The sequence below is a fragment of the Penicillium citrinum genome, assembly GCF_028827155.1.
Source record: "Penicillium citrinum strain IBT 23319 chromosome Unknown utg000009l:1.0-4274883.0:1.0-4276374.0, whole genome shotgun sequence".
Taxonomy (NCBI): Eukaryota; Fungi; Ascomycota; class Eurotiomycetes; order Eurotiales; family Aspergillaceae; genus Penicillium; species Penicillium citrinum.
In genome coordinates, this window is record NW_026622694.1 from 3,054,093 (window position 1) to 3,067,610 (window position 13,518).

At 45.1% G+C, this 13,518-nt stretch overlaps 7 protein-coding genes across 7 annotated transcripts; 1 reads left to right on the forward strand and 6 right to left on the reverse strand.

Annotated features, from left to right (window-relative positions):
• Window positions 1–1,237: 1,237 nt before the first annotated feature.
• N7469_010610 (uncharacterized protein) lies at window positions 1,238–1,474 on the reverse strand (the record flags this gene model as incomplete). The annotated part of the gene is made up of 1 exon (XM_056649515.1): window positions 1,238–1,474. The coding sequence occupies one exon, from the start codon at window positions 1,472–1,474 to the stop codon at window positions 1,238–1,240; it is 237 nt and encodes a 78-aa protein (XP_056496646.1).
• An 860-nt stretch (window positions 1,475–2,334) lies between these two features.
• Window positions 2,335–3,977, reverse strand: N7469_010611 (uncharacterized protein; the record flags this gene model as incomplete). The annotated part of the gene is made up of 4 exons (XM_056649516.1): window positions 2,335–3,435; window positions 3,495–3,566; window positions 3,627–3,730; window positions 3,809–3,977. 4 exons carry the CDS (start codon window positions 3,975–3,977, stop codon window positions 2,335–2,337), a joined length of 1,446 nt encoding a protein of 481 aa, XP_056496647.1.
• Window positions 3,978–4,395: 418 nt separating this feature from the next.
• On the reverse strand, window positions 4,396–6,220 carry N7469_010612 (amino acid permease; the record flags this gene model as incomplete). Its single annotated transcript, XM_056649517.1, has 5 exons — window positions 4,396–4,603; window positions 4,676–5,063; window positions 5,121–5,300; window positions 5,361–5,625; window positions 5,687–6,220. The coding sequence occupies 5 exons, from the start codon at window positions 6,218–6,220 to the stop codon at window positions 4,396–4,398; spliced, it is 1,575 nt and encodes a 524-aa protein (XP_056496648.1).
• Window positions 6,221–6,954: 734 nt separating this feature from the next.
• On the reverse strand, window positions 6,955–8,121 carry N7469_010613 (Gfo/Idh/MocA family oxidoreductase; the record flags this gene model as incomplete). Its single annotated transcript, XM_056649518.1, has 2 exons — window positions 6,955–8,022; window positions 8,077–8,121. The coding sequence occupies 2 exons, from the start codon at window positions 8,119–8,121 to the stop codon at window positions 6,955–6,957; spliced, it is 1,113 nt and encodes a 370-aa protein (XP_056496649.1).
• A 338-nt stretch (window positions 8,122–8,459) lies between these two features.
• N7469_010614 (zinc-dependent alcohol dehydrogenase) lies at window positions 8,460–9,510 on the reverse strand (the record flags this gene model as incomplete). Its single annotated transcript, XM_056649519.1, has 2 exons — window positions 8,460–9,195; window positions 9,239–9,510. The coding sequence occupies 2 exons, from the start codon at window positions 9,508–9,510 to the stop codon at window positions 8,460–8,462; spliced, it is 1,008 nt and encodes a 335-aa protein (XP_056496650.1).
• Window positions 9,511–10,386: 876 nt separating this feature from the next.
• On the reverse strand, window positions 10,387–11,124 carry N7469_010615 (sugar phosphate isomerase/epimerase family protein; the record flags this gene model as incomplete). Its single annotated transcript, XM_056649520.1, has 1 exon — window positions 10,387–11,124. One exon carries the CDS (start codon window positions 11,122–11,124, stop codon window positions 10,387–10,389), a length of 738 nt encoding a protein of 245 aa, XP_056496651.1.
• Window positions 11,125–11,897: 773 nt separating this feature from the next.
• N7469_010616 (phosphatidylinositol-specific phospholipase C) lies at window positions 11,898–13,319 on the forward strand (the record flags this gene model as incomplete). Its single annotated transcript, XM_056649521.1, has 1 exon — window positions 11,898–13,319. One exon carries the CDS (start codon window positions 11,898–11,900, stop codon window positions 13,317–13,319), a length of 1,422 nt encoding a protein of 473 aa, XP_056496652.1.
• Between the last annotated feature and the right edge of the window lie 199 nt (window positions 13,320–13,518).

The window sequence follows — 13,518 nt, forward strand, 5'->3', positions numbered from 1 at the left end:
GGAATGGCCGGCTTGCCTAGGATCGAAACCTAGAGGGCATGAGACTGCGCCTATAGGCGTTATTCGATTACTTTTTGCTTTTTATCTCATTGCATTTACTTCTTTTTGGCGTGTTCCTACGAGTCTACGAGACTTGTCTTTTGATACCCCCTAAATGCTTTTGGGGTGAATGACATACACACACATTTGTATATGCACTCACTTGAATGACATTGACAATACCCTGAGGTCTATACTATACGTACTATAAAAAGCAACCTTGAAAGGCTTTGATCTACCACTTTTTTCAAGACCATGTATAATCTCCCGTAGGATGACGCCCGGTTCTTGCTGCAGGCGTCAATTAAGACTGGCAGTGGCCAGGAACAATGTAGAGAACTTGCAACTAAGTGGTTTATCAAAATTGCCCAGATAGGGATATTCCATTTCAAGAGGTATTAAAGAACTTTGATATTACAAAGCCAGATCTATATCTAGAAGAGTTATATAATATAGAATTTTATTCAAAAAACCGGGCAGTTTTCGAATAAGTATATATTCTGAGCGAGCTGCGGATATATAGATCTTGGTATTCGATGCAAGATTGGCCCAGAGAATTTAATTTTGTCAAAATATATTGGTTATATTCTGTGATAAGGTGTATCATATAATACTGAGATACCTCGAACAAATTTCTGGCCTGCTGGAGTAGAACCAGGAAAGTCAAGTATACTCGCCATCCATGGGAATACCATGAAGAAATCATTTGTCGTAAATCTATCTCTGAACCAATAATAAAGCTGTTGGCTATCCGTAATACTACAAGACGATTTGATGTAAGTGGATCATTGGCTGTTTGATCAAGACGTCCGCTGATAAAAGCCTAAATTAGGTCGAATATTAGTAGATATATCATAAAACCCAAAATATGCAAGTCAAGAGATTAAACCTTCATTCTCGCCAATATCTTGCATTTCCAGTCTTTGGCATTTGACTGGGCACTTCGGTAAAGTTCTGACCACCGAGCAGGAATCGCATCTGGCCCAACGCGACCAATAAGCGAACAAGCATATACAATATTCATACTAAAGGTGAGAAAGTTGTGCCATCTCGTTTTCCATTCAAACATTTTATCCTTTTGAATAGAGTTCTCCACTTCGGCCGCGGCTTCATAGGATATAAGTCGGTGATAATGATGTACTGTGTGATCTGACTGCTGGTTCTGCACAGTCTGATGATTTTGTCCAGTCTGAGAATCTTATTCAGACAGGGAGATCTCCTCGGACAGATATTCAGATCCGGTTTCAGAAGCCTGTCCAGGACAGGGAGTCCCTCGGGGTTGAGAAGTCTGTCCAAGTTGAGAGGACCGTTCAACAATCTGCTGAGATTGATCAGCCGGATTAGATTGGATTTGTCGAGTTGGGTTTCTATGATCGGACGGATTTGGTATAGCTGGATCAGAGAGTGGCCAATCCGGGGTTGTAGTATCTTCCATATTGGATATGGCTTGGCGTTCAAGGTGAGCAGAAAGGTGATCTGTAGAAGCCGCTATTGCTTCACAACTTGCCGCAGATAGTTTGGTGTTTCTGCTTAGCTCTGGCGAAGTGCTGCTAGATAGAGAGTCTCCGATTGCAGATCTGACCACTGGGTGTACTAAGGAGACTGTTTCTTTTGGCAGACTTTGATGGTATTGCAGAGCCCGTGGTCCTTTTCAGCTGTTATAATAATTTGTATTAGATTCTATCATTTTCTCTTGTGATATTGTCATGGGATTCTTACAAATGGCGGTGGGAGATTCTGACGCGAATATCGTTTACCTACTATTCTGTAAGCGATCAGATCAGATTGTCGGACTTTCACAAAATTTACCTGCACTAGGAGCCTCTAGGTAGTTAATGAAACCAAAGTAGATTATACGAAGAACCAATATACTTACAGAATGATGAAAACACAAATATATGGTATTGTGCACCAATGTGTGTGGATTCGCTAGAGAGGTATGCAAGTAGGAGTGTAACAAAAATGGGTTTTGTGTCAACACCATTTCCTGCGAAACTGTTTTCAATTACACAACCATGTACAGAGGATAGAGGTCTTGAAAACAGTTCTTATTTCAAAAATTTCTACAATTGTTTTTTTTATATACAGTCTACCCCAACGTGTATTTAATCAATCATGATGACCATGAGATATTCTTCTATCTGATCACGAATGTACTAGTATGACATGAGACACCATAGGTTTAGATCATGTCTTCTATGGCAGGCTTATAATTATTTTCGAGCATGACAATTCATAGTCCGGGGCCAGAGTAATGAAGAGAACATTCTTTATTTTATTTTATGCACTATCTATTCATCTCAGATTCAGGAGCATCAGCTCCGGCGCCTCAATGAGGTCTCGCACCCGATTCCCCATACGCGCCATTGTGGCACCATCAATAACCCGATGATCCGCGCTCCAGCTGAAGTTGACCATCTCTCCACGAGCGACCTGGCCCTGATCATCGAATACAGGCACGGCTCTTGTGCGTCCGACGCCAAGAATAGCAACTTCCGTCGGCACAATAACAGGAGCCACATAAGTGCCCCCAATATTTCCGATATTTGAGACAGTGATAGTTCCGCCGTTGAGATCGGCTGGTGTCAATTTACCCTCTTTCCCGAGGGCACTCAGACGTGATATTTCCGCCGCAATATCAAAGATGGACCGACTTGCGACATCTTTGATATTAGGTACAATAAGGCCGTTCGGTGTATCCATTGCAATGCCAATATTGTGTTTGGCACGCATAACTAGTTTTGGCTTGGCAGGGTCACTTATATCCACGCGGGCATTAAGAATAGGAAATTCATTGAGAGCAAGTGAGACAGCCTTGACGACAAAGGGAAGGAAGGTGACCTTCTTGGGGTCTTTGGCGTCATTGACAAGTTTCTTCCTGATGGACGTAATATCATTGACCTTGAGCTCATCGGCATAGAGAAGGTGTGGTGTATTGAGAGATTTGGTCATAGTTTTGAACATCGCTGATTGAATTGGCGTCAGTCTGACAGTGGACTCGGTTTGTTGTGTATTTGGTGCAGTAGATGAGATTTCGGGGGCTGCCACTGATTGGTCGAATGGAGAGTCTTTGGTTTCCAAATATCTAAGGACGTCTTCTTTGAGGACTCGACCTTCTTTGCCCGTCCCATTGATATCAAGAATATTTATATCATGAGTCTTCAATAGCCCCCGCACTGCAGGCGTTGCAAGGGATGCATGCTTCGATTTGGGCACTGCTAGCGCCTCAGTTGATGTTTCAGAGCGTAATTCAGATGTGATTTCGGTATGGGATGATTCTGCCTTCACATCAGACGTAGCAATGTGTTCGGTCTGCTCTGTATCTGCTTTTGGCACAGGAGGAGGAGGGTTTTCATCAGGGTATTTTGCATCGTCGACTTCAATATCACATAGTGCCTAGCCCAATTATAGATTGTTAGCCTCATGAAATGTTTCATTGGGGACAATTGCTGTACCTTTCCTGTTGGGATGGTATCATCGGCTTCAAAATGAAGCTTTTTGATGACGCCTTCGTACCTTGACGTTATCTATGGAATTGTTAGTCGAAGAAGAAAGGAGATTTTCCGAGGCTGTATTATGGAGCTTACATCGTCGACTGCCTTATCTGATTGATATTGACACAAAGGCTTCCATTCCTCTATGTGTGCCCCTTCCTCTACATACCACTGTATGATCTGGACCTCGGTGATACCTGTACAGGAGAATATATTAGCAATTCATTCATCTTATGTAGCAGCATTCAATGAAGGGCTGATTGATATTGACTGACCTTCACCGACATCTTTGAGTATCTGTGATCTTGTTCCCATCAGCAACGAGGACGCATGGAACCCTCGGTTCACGACCGGCGGTATGGAGTATCGTGTGCGGAGAAGAGTCTGGGGTCGAGACAGTCTCATCGAACCGGGGATGCTGACCCCATAGCGCAAGACATTCATTGTGCAAAGTGCTTTCGGATGAAAAGAAAAGAGAAGTTGTCAAGGCCGCATCTGAGGAAAGTTGAAGTAACAAGAGCTGCTGGCATTTCATTTATCTATGAAAGCCCTCCGCGCCTCCGCGCCGACGGTAACCGACGATAGCCACGTGATCTTCCCCGCATGCCATCAAAAGCGGAGAAGCAGTGCTTTTTTAATTCTAATATCACATCCATTCAGAAATGATATTGATTTGATACTCTACACATATTTTGAATTCCCAATGCCTATAAAATACAAGACCAAAATGACTTGTGGGTTGGTAAAGATTTTCGTATATAGAATGTACAATGGTGATCCACGTAACCAAGTAGTAGTTAAATGGGCATTTAACTACTACTTCTCAGCTGACAGATCGGATCAAATGTATCAAAATCCCTCTTTAACTCCATAATATGTTAATTCTCGACCATGCTGTCTTTACATCCTCGGGTGGATCGGGATCGTTTTCTGCTATATCCACAAAGCGGGCTACTGGCGATTCATCCAGGGATATGATCTTAGTTCGGTACCAAATCTTATACCCGAAGTAGAGAGCAGCGAAGATTCCAATGTCAAGATATGCGGAAATAAAAGTTTCAGTAGACCAGCTGCAAGTAAATTTTCAGTAAAGAAACACTTATCAAACAGGAATGTCCGCGTATGGTTCTGAGAACACTTACTGTCCATGAATGAAAGTTGTATAACCTCCAGTCAGAAGGATAATGATAAGCGAGACCAAAGTCATCCAGGCAGCATATGGTTGAAACGGAGCCTTCCAAGGAAGCCTGAGCCTAGAAATACCTTGCTTTTTCATGGCATAGTAAAACCGCAAGTACGTGGTGCAAATAACAAGCCATCCCATGATTTGTGCACATGCCACAAGGTCTTGCAGCCATGTAAATACCATAGCAGCCGTAGCACTGACAGACATATAACCGAGCGCCATCCAAACACCAATTGCAATGATGCCCATGTATGGGACACCCCAACGATTGGTACGTGCGAGAAATTTCGGCGCTTGACCTTCGCGAGCGAGACCGAAGAGAATGCGTGAGCCACTCAGTAGAGCTACTGTCCGGTCAGTAGATAGAAAAAACAAGAGTAAAACCAAACCGAGTGACAAACTGGAATTTCCCGAGCTCCAAGCGCTGGTCAGAACTATTGCATTTATTATATGAGGAACCACTTTGATGCCGGCCCGGTTCGCAGCAATGAGAAACGGCGACTGAGCAGCGGTTCCAGTGCTTCTTAATAACATTGGATCATCCGAAGGTATTAGAAGCGTAATCATGAGGATCGAGGTGACTAGTCAACTGTGAGCTATCAAGGTACTTCTTGATACAAGTGTCTAGAAAGGGAGATCACCATAGAACAGAAGAACACGGACAAAAACCCTCTTTGCTGCCTTTGGGATATTTCTTCGGGGTGCATATGTTTCTGCCGCGGCCATGGATATGGTTTCTATAGATGAGTAGGCATATGCAGCATTGGCAAAGACCGTCCAAAATCCCATGAAACGGCCGAGCGGGCCCGGAACGTCAAGATATTGCACAAATGGCCCGGGGTCATGCCAATATCGAAAGCCGACAGCTTCATGATTTGGTCCACCCCCTGCGGTTATAACAAGACCCTGTGGTTATCTTATTACTACTGAAAAGCTCCACATGATGAGATGGGGAAATGTACTATACCATTATGTTCATTCCAACAATCAAGAATACTTTCAAAAGAGCGAGATAAAACTCTACCTCTCCATATATCTTGACAAGAAAAGCGTTAGTGACAAAGAGAATCGCGCTAAAAACAGTGACCCAAATTGCATTGTTAATTGTGACCCAAAACTGGACTATCACTGCCGCAGCAGAGATCTCGGCAGGAATTGAAATGAGATATTGATATGTGACGTTCCATCCCTGTGCAAAAGAGAATGCTGGATCCACAAAGTAAGCGGCAGGTCGAATAATTCCTCCACTGAGAGGGACAAGAGCACTCAGTTCACCAATGGACAATGTCACGCCTGAGATCAGCAGTCCCATAATAGAATACCCCATGAATATTCCTGCCGGACCAGCTTGAGCGAGAGCTCTTCCAGAACCTAAGAAAAGACCTGTTCCAATTGTCCCTGCCAGTGCAATCATTTGAATGTGACGCTGCTGTAAACCTCGTCTTATTGATAAGATATTGTCAGCCGACAAGGAAGCTACAAGTAGCACGACCAATGGCATACCTTAATTCTTTCGTTTCTGCAAGCTCTGGGGCTCCAGCTCCATCTGGGTCCTTTTGCTGAAGCTCCTTGGTCTTTTCGAGATCAAAATAGTTGATATTAGCTGGGGTCGAGCTAGCAATGTTGTCTCCATCAGAGTCTGTAGTATGTTCTAGTGCCATTATGTATGAATGAAAACTGCCAAGCGCCTGAAGGTACAGCTTCAGGGAATACTGTTTCAAGACTAAGCAAGTCACTTCATATAGGCTTTAATCTTGAGACCCAGGGTATAAGACCTTTAAAGATAAGATAGACACAGAGGCCATGGTGATGGCTTTTCCAAAGTTCATATCTTGCGTGGGGGTCAAGATAGCCCGATATCGCATTGATCGCCAACAAGAGACCTTTTACTGGCCAGAATAGGTCAATGCGGGTTATCGAATAGGGTCGACATGGCCATCGTGGGATGCTTGATTGCAACCATACGATAATGTACCCCGCATCTGGTATTCTGCGGGGGAAAGGGTGCAACGCTATAGTGGAAAGCGAAAGTAGTATTATTGTAAGGCATCAAGCACTTGGGCGATTTGTTTCCGTCAGTTTAATTGGGGGTCTTCAGTTTGAAAGATACCAGACCGGAGTGGTGTATTTCCGCCAGTGGTCTCAGCGAGGTAACTTAATTTCGAAGCTTGAAGTGCTCACTTTTTCATTCTATTAGGTATAAACATTTCTCTATGAAGTATTGCCATTCCACTCCTAGTTAGTTCCCCACTTCTTGTACATCATATCATAGATCTGAAGGTCCTTCTTGGCATCTTCCACGGTTGTTTTGATATCGTCGCCGTTAACGAAAGCATTGTACATGACCTGTAACTCGGCTGTATAGGCATCCTCGTATGAAGAAAGGACATTACGACGCTGGACTTCTCCCTGCTCATTCACTTCTTCAACCTCGACGTAAATAGGCAAGCCCTTAACATAGGGACTGTCATACTTGATTGTAACCCGTTTGGTGTCACCGTACACAGTGAGATGGGCATCGAACACGGGAACTCGGTCAATACCACTCTCATAAGTAGTGGAGTATGTCGAACCGTCCGCATTACGGAACGTCATGATGGCGCTGTAGAAAGGGTCGTTGGCGGAGACTCCGTCCACGCTTTCCGGGAACCCGAGAGTTTCTCGCATAAGGGAGATATCGTGGGAAGCCAAGCTACCAAGGAAGCGGCAATACTTCTTCTTCTCATCCGTGATTTCCTGGTTGGGGAAAGCCTCCTTGAAGAGAGCATCTAGGCGCTTGTTACGCTCTTCCGTGGAACTGGTGGGATAATCGGAGTTTTTGACTTGGAATGTACCACTTTGGTCCACGAAGTTCGCATTGGGGCCACTAAAGTCCCGTACACGAGCATATAAGATTTTGGGAATAGTTGCAATTTCCCGCTTGAAAGCGTTCAGGTAGCTAGGAGCATACCGTCTCATGTAGCCGACGAAAACACGGGCTCCATTAGGAGCATTCTTCTCGGCATCAATGATGGATTGAACTGAAGGCAATGAGAGCGAAACGGGCTTCTCAATGAAAACGTTCTTTCCTGCCTGAAGTCCAGAAATGGCCAAGGGGGCATGACTCTCATCAGATGTGAGGATGAAGACGACATCCACATTCGGATGGTCAATTACCTCCTGTGGCGTTGTCGTCTTATGGGGAGCAAAGAATTTAGTGGCACAATGTTCGGCTGTCGTTGGTGACAAGTCACAGATTGATTCGATTTTGAAAAGATGGGACAAAAGAAGTAGGCAAGGGCCATGGCATACTTGGAAGACCTCCTAGACAGAATATTAGCTTCGAAGCATCGTCCATAAGAACAAGCTTAAACTCACACCAGCCCCAATGATCCCGACTCCGAGTCGAAGAGAGGAAGACATTCTCTACTGAAAATGGAAGATTGCTCTCAATACGTGATTTGATTTGTCTTAGTAGTGTGATGAGCCTCGAGATGGCATATCTGATGAGAAACTTGGAAGTGCGTCATGGCGGGGCTGGGGCAGCTCCCCGCCGCAACTCGCTTGGCGGGAGATTTCCCAGTTGGATCGAGAAGTATATCCACTCATGTTTTGAAAGCTGATGGAGTGATAGTTATTTAATCAATGATAATGTATCATTATTTTGAAGACTGATTCATGGAGATTCAGTTGTTTTGCTTCCAATTTTTATTCTTCAAACTGAAACACAGTCGAAACTTGGTAAAGGTACTGCCCGGAGCTTAGCTAAAAACAATCAAGGGTTTGATTAGCCCTTTCTTTCTCGACATGAATTCGTTGAGAGCTGTTTCAATTTGATCGAACTGGACCGTCTCAGTGAAAATGGCTGACGGATCAAGGGCTCCATCCTTGATCGCTTGAAGCAGAGTATCTCTTCGGCTTCGGGTGGGATCAGCCAAACCCGTCCACAATGTCACGCTCTTCAGCTGCAACTGGGCCAGTGGTACTTCAACAGGTCCTGATGGTACTGCTGTCATGGAAATCTTTGCTCCCAATGCTGCAACCGAGCCCCAGCAATTGATCGAGCTTTGGGCCCCAGCTGCGTCCACAATAGCTTCTGCGCCACGACCATTTGTAAGTTTCATAACCGTATCCCCTACATCCTCTAATGTTGGGTTGATGGTATGATCGGCTCCTAGTGTCTTTGCAACATCCAGCCGATCTGCTATCACGTCAATGGCGATAATTTTGTCTACTTTCTGTAGACGTGCAGTGTGAATCGTACAAAGACCGACTGGTCCGGCTCCAAAAACGACCAGAGTCGCACCAGGATTGATTGCAGCTCGCTCAACACCTGTCCATCCCGTACAAAGCATATCTCCAACAGCAAGAGCCTGGGCGTCACTCACGCCATTTGGAATTAACGACAAGGTATTTTCCGCGCATGGAACTCGGACGTATTCAGCTTGGGCTCCCCCCCAAATCACCAATCTTTGTTCCATGACCGAAGATTCCGAACTTCTCACAATGTTGATACTGATACTGAAGACATTTCTCACACTGGTTGCACCATACTCCTGGTGATGCGGCAACACGGTCTCCTAATTTGAGACTTTGAACTTCTGATCCCAGTTCGTGAATCGTTCCGACAAATTCATGACCCAGTGGAAACCCCCATGGAATTTGAATCTCTCCCAAGATTATATGAGCATCTGATCCACAGATTGTCGTTGCAGTGACTTTCACAATGACATCGGTCGGACATTGGATGGTCGGCTCAGGAGCCTCTTTCAGGGAAAACTTGTGAAGGTCTTCAACGACAAGATGGCGCATGATGACGAGCAGTTGAGTTTGGGTAATATATATTCATTTACTAGTGTTCCTTGGGGCTTAGTGATGATTCACGGTAAAAGCAGGGATTGAATTATCATTTAGTTGTTGTCACGTTTCGGCCCCTTCATGAAACACAGAAATGATCAGGCGGCAATATCCGAAGTACCAAGATTGCCTAGCCTCGTTAGGTTACTCTTAAGAAAAATTGCGGCTTATCGAGCCAAGGCGAGTATAATTGGAGAATCCATATCTACACGTCTTCTTATTCATGGTCATTCTTTTCGATATAATAAATAAAGATTAATCGCTCGGTATATAGATACCAGCTTAGAGATATACCAAATGGTGAGAACCTTCTCACTACTAGTGTAGTAAATAGTGATGATTGTGGACTAGGCTTGACAAGTAAGAATAAAACTATCCTCGGATTGCTACTATTCAAACCCACGAGATCGGGGTTCAAACGGAGAATAAATTTAAAGATATCTCTTTTATTTACTAATTACATTATTCTTCCCTCATTTTGAGGTTCAACAACTAGAAGCAACTTGAAGTCACTTCTTCGCTCCCGCACCATACACTAGCATTGGTATCATGACTGCATTGCACATTAATATCAAAACCTCGCACTATATCCTTCCAGATCTTTCTGGATTCTTTTCCATGAGTCGAATCCGCGAATAGCAGCAATCTCCGGTTTACTCTTCTCGTGTCGCATACGGTGGTCAAATGTTTCCATAGATACCCAACCCTTGTACCCTTTTTCAATAACCCATGCACGCACAATCTCAGTAACCGGCATACAAGCTCCTAGATTGGTCTCCCCAGGAAATGGTCGTCCATATTGTGACCAAGTAAATTGGTGCGCCTCGCCTTCTAAATACCAAGGATGTTTCTGGGAGAAGGGGGGTCGAATTTCTCTCCGTCAGAAAGTTGAACATAAAACACTTTGTCTAAAGGACAATCTTGAACGAAACGATCGAGGGAATCCCGTAAAGCTTTATCTCCGTCGGGGAACTTTCCTGACGTTGTGAACGGATCGGCCCATAACTTGGTCAAGATATGGAAAGTATCAAGGCATAGTCCGAAATTGGGTCTATCGACTTTATAGACCAATTCCAATGTTGATTCCCAAGTTGGATAGTAGGTGCCCCAGGAAAGTCCTTCGTAGGCGATGGAGACAATCGGGCTCTCTGCACTACCTAGATCGGCCAGTTGTTGTAGTTCTGAAACAACAACAGAGTCGTCTCCAATGGCATCTGGTTTGAACTGAGACGGAACCTGAAGATAATGTGCTCCTATGAACCTAGCTATCTGAATCCAAAGAGTAGCTGTCTGTAACCGTTCCTTCAGCGGGGCTGTATCGCCTTCATAGTTTTCGAATGGTGCCAGGGAGATGATCTCGAGTTTGAGATTGACACACAGTTGCTTGATCCTTTGTGCACCATTGATCAATGATAATACATGAAGTTGAGAGTAAGCTTCCAAGTCTGAGAAGACTAACTCAATCCCAGAGTATCCGGCTTGAGCTGCAGCTGTGATCTTACGATCGAGTTGATGGGAGGGGTGCTGACCCAAAGAGATGGTACTAATTGCCAATTTGTGAGAAAACATTGTCTTTGTGAATAATTGATTTGATTATGATCTAACCGGGTTTCGCGTGGTCAAATTTAATTTTATATCTCGTCTGGCACGGCGTGAATGCGGGGGAATTGCGGGATTCAATCTCCGACTGTTACTGGCATTGCGCATCCAACTTATGTTATCTGCATATGATCTCCGAGTATTTATTCTAGGTAGAAACCCCGAATATTTGATATCTCCAACTATTCTCAGAGGGGGTGCAAACAATCACTGATTAACCTATACAGCTGTTGAGTTTTAATCGTGAAGTATTGTCCGTATGGGTCCCTCGGTGATACTTAACAACCTTGGAGATTTATACTTCGGCGGATGAAAAATACAACTGTGTAGCCAGCATACAATATCAAGCTTTCTTCGCCTAATGAAACCAGGATATTGAAAATGGAAATTTAACAATTCACAAAAAGAAACCATTGATGATAGTCCACCCCCAAGCCAGCATACATAATGCCAATGCCAGACTCAAAGACTTTACCTCTGGTGCCTGGAAATCCCAGCGTCACCACTAAAAGCGAGGCTCGAATCAGCATGCGCCGCCAAGAAGATGCGCTCCACGCCCATTCGATCGCAGATCGCGGAGGGGCAGGGGGGGGGGGACCTTTCGATTCAGCTGAGCTCACATTTTTTGAATCTCTTGAAATCCTTTTCTGCACGCTTCTTTCCTCCTCAATTTCCAAATTTATCCCACGTCGAGCCTTGTTTTGTGCTTTCGGAGACCCTTGGTTCCCCCGCGATAGCCCACCATGGTAGCCGAACATCTCACCATTCGCAACAACACTAGTACACCAATTGTACTGAAGCGCATTGAGCGCTTTGCTGCTCCAGAGCAAAGCAGGGGCGTCGACGATATCACATCTCTGGCAAGAAACTTCACTCGTGTTCTGACCAACCAAACCCGCACTCCCGAGGTCAAATGTATTGACAATGACTCCCGTCCATTCGACGAGATAAAGGAGATCAATCTGCGCATTGAGCCCTTCACAACCAAGAAGACCGAGCGCAAGGCTTTCGTTCATTCCGACAAGGAGCGCATGCGTATGGTTTTTGAAGTCGATGGCGAACGACACCAAATTCAGACGCCTGTACCTACCGCCGAGTCCGCGACGATGAAGGCGCTCACAGAGAATCCCAAACATCGATTCACTGGTGTCTACATCAGACCCGAATCATACCTGACAGTCTTCTCGTCAGCCAATCTCAATGCCTGGATGCGTGAACTACGTGACGATACTCTCCTCTCGGCGCTGTCTATCCCAGGAACTCACAATTCGCCAACCTGCCATGTTGCTCCGCCATCGGTCCGCTGTCAGGCCGTGAGCCCGCGCGAGCAATTGAAAAATGGCGTTCGCTTCTTTGATATCCGCGTTCAACCGCAGTATCCTGATCAGCCGGACAAGGATGATCTCATTCTTGTACACAGCGTCTTCCCCATCTCCTTAACAGGCAACAAGTATTTCCGTGACCTGATGCGCGAGGTCAATGAGTTCCTTGAGCAGAACCCCTCTGAAACCCTCATCATCTCTCTCAAGCGCGAGGGTCCTGGAAATGCCAAGGATGAGCAACTTGCCAAGATCCTTCAAAAGCACTATGCCCATCCTGACAACCGCTGGTGGGTGCGACCTAAGATCCCCACGCTAGGCGAAGCTCGTGGCAAGGTCGTTCTCCTGCGCCGTTTCGGCTTGCCTGATGATATGCAAAAGGAGCATGGTGGCACAGGATGGGGAATTGACGCTGCGGCGTGGGCAGACAACACACCCCATGCAAACTGTCCCAGTGGTCAACTCTGTATCCAGGATTTCTATGAAGTGCAGGAGTCTCTCAACATTGAGAAAAAGATCAAGTTTGTCACGGAGCAGATCAAACGTGCTGGTGACTGTCACTACCCATTCGGCGTCCAGCCAAATGTGTCGGAAACGAAGAAGTATCCATTTTTCATCAATTTCTTGAGCGCGAGCAACTTCTGGAAAACTGATACCTGGCCTGAGAAAATTGCCGCAAAGGTGAACCCTGCTGCGGTGGATTATATTTGTCGTCAGCAGCAGCAGGGCGATGGTGACTGCGGCACTGGTATTCTTGTAACTGACTGGGTTGGCCTGGATGGTGACTGGGATCTTGTGCGTTGCATCGTCGGCATGAATGCCAAGTTGCGACTGAGACATGAATAAAAGGTATGAGTGGACAGAGAAACGTATTTGAGAAGGCTATGTGGTAGGGATAATTCCCAATTGTTTGCTCTATGCCGCCTCACGAGTGTATGAGATACGTGATTGCGTTTATAGTTGAAAGGATTTCAGATTTTTTGATTCTTGCGCAATATACACCTATCCTAGGTAAAAGATATAATATAAATAAAACAAGGCTTGG